Source organism: Pelodiscus sinensis, chromosome 17 (assembly GCF_052426305.1).
Source record: "Pelodiscus sinensis isolate ZL-2025 chromosome 17, ASM5242630v1, whole genome shotgun sequence".
Lineage (NCBI taxonomy): Eukaryota > Metazoa > Chordata > Testudines > Trionychidae > Pelodiscus > Pelodiscus sinensis.
In genome coordinates this window covers 11,673,315-11,681,233 of record NC_143068.1, presented here as the reverse complement: position 1 = coordinate 11,681,233, position 7,919 = coordinate 11,673,315, and the positions used below count along the sequence as shown (strand labels likewise).

The following is a 7,919-nucleotide window of genomic DNA, read 5'->3' as shown; positions in this document are numbered from 1 at the left end:
CACCCCGCGGAGACAGTGCTCGGGGGAACCAGCTTTTAAGCCAGCTTCTGCCAGCACCGATTCCTGCTTCCCCGTTAGTGCCTCTGGTAGAGACAGTGGGAGCAGAAGGGGGAGAGACTAGTTGAGTCACTAGCTTGACTATTGGATAAGCTTATGTTTATCGGATAGTCGACTAGTCACTTGCATCCCTATACTGAAGCAAGTGAATTTACTCCTGGGAGTCATCCCATTGAGTTCAATGGTACTACACATGTGCATAGTTTCTCAAATGCTGAAATTACTGCAGGGTCATGCCCTAATTTGATAGGAGCCAATACTGAGTTTGGGACAGTACCCTGAAATCATACCTGCACCAGTTCACCCCCTTGCAAGGATAACTGCTGAAATAAACAGGACTCTGCATGGGTTTGATGGCAGACCCTGGGCCTCCCCAATGGAAACAAAAGGGAATGTGTGAACAATCTTTTTACAAACTGAATGAAATCCAAAAAGTGAATGCACACTTAATAGTGAAAAATACAATAGATTTTTAATGACCTACGGCATAGAAACACACTCAAAGAAACTGAACTATTTAAAAAAAAAAAAAAGAAGAAGATTCCCTGACACTGTCCCTTTAAAATTTAGCACCACATTATCCTTTGAAATACACATGTACCTCTCATTGGTGTCAATGATAGCACATGCATAGGAGGGCAGATTAGCCCTCATTATGAACATAGTATTTTATGAAGAATTTTATTAAGTTAAAATAAAATGTCATGAATGCGGTACACGACTTCCCTGCTACAGATATTCTACCCTTGATCTTTGAACAGAATGTTCTAGGCTGACAATGCAGTTTCTGGATTCAAGACAAGGGTAGTTATATGCCTTCAAAATATTGGTTAAAGCCAGCAAGCTTAAAAAAAAAATAAAGTGCATCATTGGAAGGTAGCATCCCCTCACCTAGGGGGAATCTTATTACTGTGCTATGAAAAATAAATCCAGAAGGTGGAAAGTTGTAGAGAGTGAAATGCATTAGCAAATACAGATAAATTTGTTTTTAATAAAGGAGTTAATTTTCTTTCAATCCTATATAAAACAATAGCAATTAAAAACTTCATTTTTGAAAGTAAAATATTTACATATGAACAAGTAACTGTGCAAAATTTACATGAAAAAAATGGAAAGACAGGATTTCCTAAAAGACAAAATAAAAGGTGTAACAGTTGTCAGGTGTTGATAAAAATACTGATCAGCATTCAGTTTACACGCAAGAGAGTTAAATTCTAACATGAGAGTTCACACAAGAAAGCCAAAGTATTTACAGTCATAAAAGTACTATCAATAGACAATTTAATACAATAACCTCTGAAAATATAAAGAACCAATTAGTATATTTGTAATAAAAAAATAGGTACAAAGAAGGGACTTTGCTCTGGACATCTTTAAAGTAGGCCCACAGCTTGCATACAGTCTTTTAGCAAAATAATTATAGTTTACATAGCCATTTTTTATGTTATGTGCCAAAAATTATGTACAATTACTGACAAAATACACCAACCATTTTTCAACACTTGATTCACACTGAGAAAGTCTTTTTGATGATTCCTCTCAACTTTGATTTTATTTTAACCTAAGCTTTCACTTTAGCTAAAAACACAGTGCAAGTAAAATATATTTATGCTGAAAAGGTTTTTTCTTTTTTTTTTTTTTTCCTTTTTTCCTTTTTTTAAACTTTACAGCTTTACAAACTATAGCAAATAAAATGCATTTTTACAGATGCAGATAAAAACATTCAGAAGTAACCCTCCTTTATGGGATTTCAGGGCCTCTAGTAAGCAATAATGTGATTAAAAATTGAGGTTATGTTTCAATTAATTGTATATCCCTCTAGAATTTGAACATTTGGGGGAAGATAAATATTCTTAAAAATCAGTTTGCTTTGCTAACTGACTGTTTAAAAAAAGATAAATGAAATGAGGTCATCTGCTGTAGACATATACCTATGTAATCAATTTAGTTAAGTAAAACTGAACTATAATGCACAATTAATGTTGAAACTGCTACAGGTATGACAAAGGGTAGCTAGTTATTTGCTAAACGATTCCGTCAGTCTTTATATATGGCTTGTTTGGCAAGAAGGCCACTCAATCAAGAGATGAGTTAAGTTTAATTGTCCATTTATAGTATCCACAGGCCTTGTAAGTATCCTCACTGTTACAGAAACGTATTTCTCTTGTACTGAAGAGTTTTTTTATAAACAGGAATATAAAACTGTTCCATGTAAAGAGGTGGTTGTTTTTTAAACAATATCCCATTTGCTTGTTACAAAAAGGCGTAATCTGCAAATATATAAAAAATGTCCTCAGGCGTGTCTCCGTCAAAAATACCTTGATCTTTCCCATTTTACTTAAGGAATGCTTTGTATAGCAATAGTGAATGGCTTGTCTCTCGCTCATTTTCTAAACAAAATATGAGGTCCCTGAGGTTCACCCGCGTTATCCTTTGTCGCGTAAACTGTCTGGTTGTTCCAACTCCAGAGCTGCCTGGGACCGCTGTACTTGTACTGGATCCCTGGAGGCAAGAAGAAAAGCTTTAGTCAGAATGTTTAAACATCCAGAGAGAATGTTTTGCGCCAATAACTTGTGACACTTTTACAAACGTGCGATATAAAGTGAGGGGCTGCTCGCAGAAAGATATCCACTACTGTATGCCATTACATTACCAGGATTTTCAGAACCCAATGAAGTGTAACTTAACTGTTTTTCTCCAAGCATCATCAGGAATAAATCATGGGGGGCACAGCTCATCCATCTGATATAATTGAAACAAGCTGGAGTACTTTTACCTAAAACTACATTATTAGATCATAGGTGCATGTACACACTCTTCTGCAGTAGATTTAGTACATTTCAAAACATCTGTACTATCTAAAAGTTAAGAGATGATTTTGAGAGGTCAGCAGGCAGGCTTCAGGTGAGGACCCTCCTTCCAGCTAGCTGCTGGGGAACTTAACTATCAGATTTTTTGCCCCCAGAAAGCTTCTACAGACTGCTCCAAAGCAAATTCTTTCATCTAATCTTCTACAGCTAACTTCAAACAAAGCACATAACCTACAGTGACTCCTACTGGGTCATCAATTTCCCTAATTTCAGCAAAACTATCCATCCCTTTTGAAAACAAACTTGCGTATCAAAAGGGTCAGAGGCTCGCAAGATTACCAGTCAGAGTGGTTAAACACTGGAGTAAATTGCCTAGGGAGGTTGTGGAATCTCCATCATTGGAGATATTTAAGAGCAGGTTAGACAGACATCTACCAGGGATGATCCAGACCATGCTTGGTCCTGCCTTGAGGGCAGGGGACTGGTCTGGACTGATCTCTCGAGGTCCCTTCCAGTTCTAGTGTTCTATGTTTCTAGGATTCTAAGACCAAAGGTCGGCTGTCCAAGCATTTCTTTTGTTCTCACAACACATTCACCTCTTATCCCACACTTCCATTCAGACAGCAACACTGCAAACATGCAACTATTTGCCCTTGCCTTTCAGGAAAGAAGATTTTCCAAGTTACATGTGGTTTGGTTTTCAGCTGGCAGTGACTAAACATACAAAGCTGCAGTCAGTAGCACTTTCAAATCCTAGGGGTACATGAAGGAATGTCAAATTGGGGTAACAGTTACACAGGGGAAGATATTTTGCTGGCAAAGAGCAGCATAGCACAATGAGCAGACAAACTCCCGAGGTTCTAGCCATCAACCTGCAAAAATCTAGTTTGTTTATTGTCCACACCGTCTGTTGGAAAAAGCTATTCAAATCATGTCTCTAAACACAGTTTAGTAGATACTGGCACTGCACAGATGTAGCTATAAAATAGTTTTCAGAAGTGCCTGAGTGATGTAGGCTCCTCAATCCCATTTTAAAAAGTGACTCATCATGGTGAGAGCCTCATTGCCTCCACCCCAGGCCAACTCCTTTAGAAAAGGACTCCTTTAGTAAAAGGACTTCAGTTGTAAAGGGTCCCTAAAGACTAGTATCTGGCTTGGGGGAGACTCTCCTAAGTGCAGGGACCGTGGAAGTCTGCCATAAAACTGCTTTCTGAGGACTACTTCTCAAGCCTTAGCAGTGTGTCTAGACTACAGGGTTTTGTCGACAAAAGTGGACTTTTGTTAACAAAACTATACCTGCGTCTACACTACCGCCGAGTTCTGTCGACATGACAAAACTGCCGAGTTCTGTTGATTTTGACGGTGGTAAACCTCATTCTATGAGGAATAACGCCTTTTGTCAACAGAATTCTGTCAACAGAAGGCGTTATTGCATCTACACTGTCCTTTGCGTCTACACTCTCATGTCGACAAAGCGGCTTGCTTTGTCAACAGAATTGGATGCAGTCTAGACGCTCTTTGTCGACAGAAGCTTTGTCGACAGTATCTGTCGACAAAGGCTCTGTCGACAAAAGCCTGTAGTCTAGGCGTACCCTTAGTGTATGAAGGCAGGGTGTACCCAGGGCAGGCCCTCGCCCACAGGTCGGGGGGGGGGACTAGCTGTCATAATTGAGAAAGGCCCCCAGAGCTTCATGTGTTATACTACAAGCACCAGAGCAGTCCAAGATCAGGAAAGCACAAAGATGCTTTAAAACCGCCATAGCTCAGCACAGATTTTCACTAGTAGGAAATGAATTCCTATTAAACTTTCAATTGGATTTAGGCTCAGTCCCAGATGATTTTGGTATTTAGATCATCTTGTTTGTCTCCTATGTGTAGATTAGTCAGGAGTAATTTATTGAACACACAGAAGTGGGGAACTCAAGATAGATTTACCTAAAGAACAGTTACTTGCCCTACAGTAACCATGGTTCAAGATACTGTAATCAGTATGGCTCCCATGGCTGGTGTGCATGTATCACAGTTGCATAAGACTGGATTTTTAAAAAAATCTGTCAGAGGCACCATTGCATCTGGTGCTACCTCTGCTCCATGTGAGTATCCATGAAAGAACAAGACTTATGCCAAGCAATTTCCTTGCAATTAGGAGCTAATGTTTTCTTCCTTAAACTCCAGTAAGAACACGATATGGGAGCAGGAGGATAGAGGCTCATTTTCTAGTCCCAGGCTCAGCCTTCTATATTACCTCCTTCTCCCAGCTACCTAAGTGGTGAGTTAATTACCTCACAAACTCATCAGGCTGTCTACAGGTGCAATTTTGTATCTAGAAGCCTGCAAATTTGTGGATATCCATGGATGTCAATGCTGATAGCTGCGGCTCATTTTTGCAGCTACAGATGTAGCTACAGATTGTAACTAAGCAGGGCACTACTCATCTATGCACTAGGCCAATAATCCTGTCAAAGAGGAAGCTATATTGGTTTGGTATGATTTGCACTAGATACACCTAGAGTCTTGGTACTTACCAACTGATTATTTATTCCAGTATCTTTTCAGGTATCAGTGTTAAGCTGAATGGTCTATAACTCCTTAGATTTTCTTTATCAGAGGGGTAGCCGTGTTAGCCTGAATCTGCAAAAGAGGCGAGGAGTCCTGTGGCACCTTATAGACTAACTGAAGTGTTAGTGTTAGTGAATTGCAGATCTAAAGGTAACCATCCTGCAGCAAAAAAACTTCAAGACTAGACTTCAAAGAGAAACTTCTGAGCTACAGTTCATCTTCAAGTTTGACACAATCAACTCAGGATTAAACAGACTGTGAATGGCTCGCTAACTACAAAAGCAGCTTCTCTCTTGGAATTCACACCTCCAGATCAGCTACTAGAAGTGGGCCTCATCCTCCCTGATTGGATCTACCTCATCATCTCCAGCCTGATTCTGGCCTGCATGTATGCATCTAACGAAGTGGGTCTTTGCTTATGAAAGCTTATGCTCCAACACTTCAGTTAGTCTATAAGGTGCCACAGGACTCCTTGCCGCTTTTGTAGATTTTCTTTGTTCCCCTTTTTAAAGGTAAGTACCATGTTTGGCCTTTGCCAGCCTTTGGAGAGGTCATCCATCTTCCATGAGTTCTTGAAGATAGTTGCTAACAGTTCTAAGACGGTTTCAACTAGTTCTTTAAGCATCTGAGGATGAATTTCGTCAGGACCTCATGCCTTGTTTATATCTAACCTGCCTAAATATTCTTTAACCCTTTCTTTCCCTATTTAGATTTGCATTCCTTCCCTCTTGTTAACATTAATCATTATGGAGTATAGGGTCACTATTCATCTTTTAAGGACTAGTCAGTGCTAGAAGCACTACAGCAGTGCAGAGGTAACATCTCTAGTGAAAACACTTTATGTTGAGAGGAGAAAAAGCTCTGTCAGCATAACAAAAAGCACCTCTGCAAGTGGTGGTAGCTATGTCTGCGGGAGAAGCTTTCCCACAGACATGGTGCTATCCATATCAACACAGTGTAACTTACATAATTCGGGGGGGTGGCTTATTTACAACTAAGTAACAAAAGTTCAGATGTTTACATGCTTTTTTGTGACGTCTTTAAAAAGAACATAAGAATGGTCGTACTGGGTCAGACCAAAGGTCCATCTAGCCCAGTAGCCTGTCTGCCGACAGTGACCAGCACCAGGTGCCCCAGAGGGGGGTGGACCAAAGACAACGATCAAGCGATTTGTCTACTGCCATACTTCTCCAGCCTCTGACAAACAGAGGCCAGGGACATCATTTATATCCCCTGGCTAATAGCCTTTTATGGACCTAACCTCCCTGAAATTATCTAGCTTATCTTTAAACTCTGTTATAGTCCTAGCCTTCACAGCCTCCTCTGGCAAGGAGTTCCACAGGTTGACTACACACTGTGTGAAGAAGAACTTTTTTCATTCGTTTAAAACCTGCTTCCCAGTAATTCATTTGATGTCCTCTAGTTCTTCTATTATGGGAATTAATAAATAACTTTTCTTTATTCATCACACCACTCATGATTTTATTTACCTCTATCATATCCCCCCTCCATCTCCTTTTTTCTGAACTGAAAAGTACCAGACACTTTAACTTCTCTTCATATGGGACCCGTTTCAAACCCCTAATCATTTTAGTTGCCATTTTCTGAACCCTTTCTAAGGCCAAAATATCTTTTTTGAGGTAAGGAGACCACATCTGTACACAGTATTCAGCAGAGGATTTTTGGTATCAAGCCCTTGCCCACATCCACACTTACGAAGCCTCCCCTAGTAAGAACCTCTTCAATTTCAATGAGCACCTCAGTCAGGTCGATATCTTCAAGTTAACCAGAATTTTCTTATTCTATAGGAAGCCATAACTATCAATAGTATTTAAACAATCATGCTGTCAGGAGCAGCAACTCCAGGTCTGTGTGGGGCTGCAGTGCTGAGAGATCTGATTGAAACAGTCCAGGCGCTGGAGTGGATGCTAAATGGATATGTGTAAGAGATTTGTCAACCAAAATGCTCTCTGCCAATCAAAGACAATGGGAACGGCCATGGACTTGTCTCCTGATCCTGCAGACTAATCTGGAAGCCAGGGAATTGGTGAAAAGGCATCGAGGAACCCTTCACTCTTGCCTCGAAGCCCATCTGGTGGAGTCCTAGCAGCCAGTCTGATAGGTCCTTTTCACCTCTCCGGTTCCCACTCCCGGTCTGACAGCATGAGCTGTCCAGGGTCCTGCAGCTCCCTCACCCAGCAAGACACATTATCCACTCCTCCAAGCTCCAGCCAGGAACTGACTGATTCTGGCCCTACAGCTCTTTTTGTGTGTGCCTGCTGGGCTCTGATTGGTTGCTTTGTGGGGCCTCCCTCATTGGCTGCTTCTCCACAATCACTCTAGGACACTGAAGGACTTCTCTTCAGCTCCTCTGGCACGGGAGGTAGCAGGACAGCAGGGCCTTCCAGTGGGCCTCAGAGCTGAATCACCCATCACATGGCCCATGAGAGAAGCGTGCTGGGATGATTTGTGGTTGGCCAGGAAGCATGCCAG

At 41.0% G+C, this 7,919-nt stretch overlaps 1 protein-coding gene across 3 annotated transcripts in view; it reads right to left on the bottom strand.

The window, feature by feature from the left end:
- Nucleotides 1-1,028: 1,028 nt before the first annotated feature.
- The window catches only part of TAF4 (TATA-box binding protein associated factor 4), a 73,038-nt gene continuing 66,147 nt past the window's right edge, over nucleotides 1,029-7,919 (bottom strand). For all 3 annotated transcript variants that reach the window (XM_075901105.2, XM_006126163.5, XM_025186158.3), the window contains one exon: nucleotides 1,029-2,559. In XM_075901105.2, coding sequence (XP_075757220.2) covers nucleotides 2,392-2,559 — 168 coding nt within the window. In that variant the 3' untranslated portion in view covers nucleotides 1,029-2,391. The remainder of the gene's footprint in view (nucleotides 2,560-7,919) is intronic.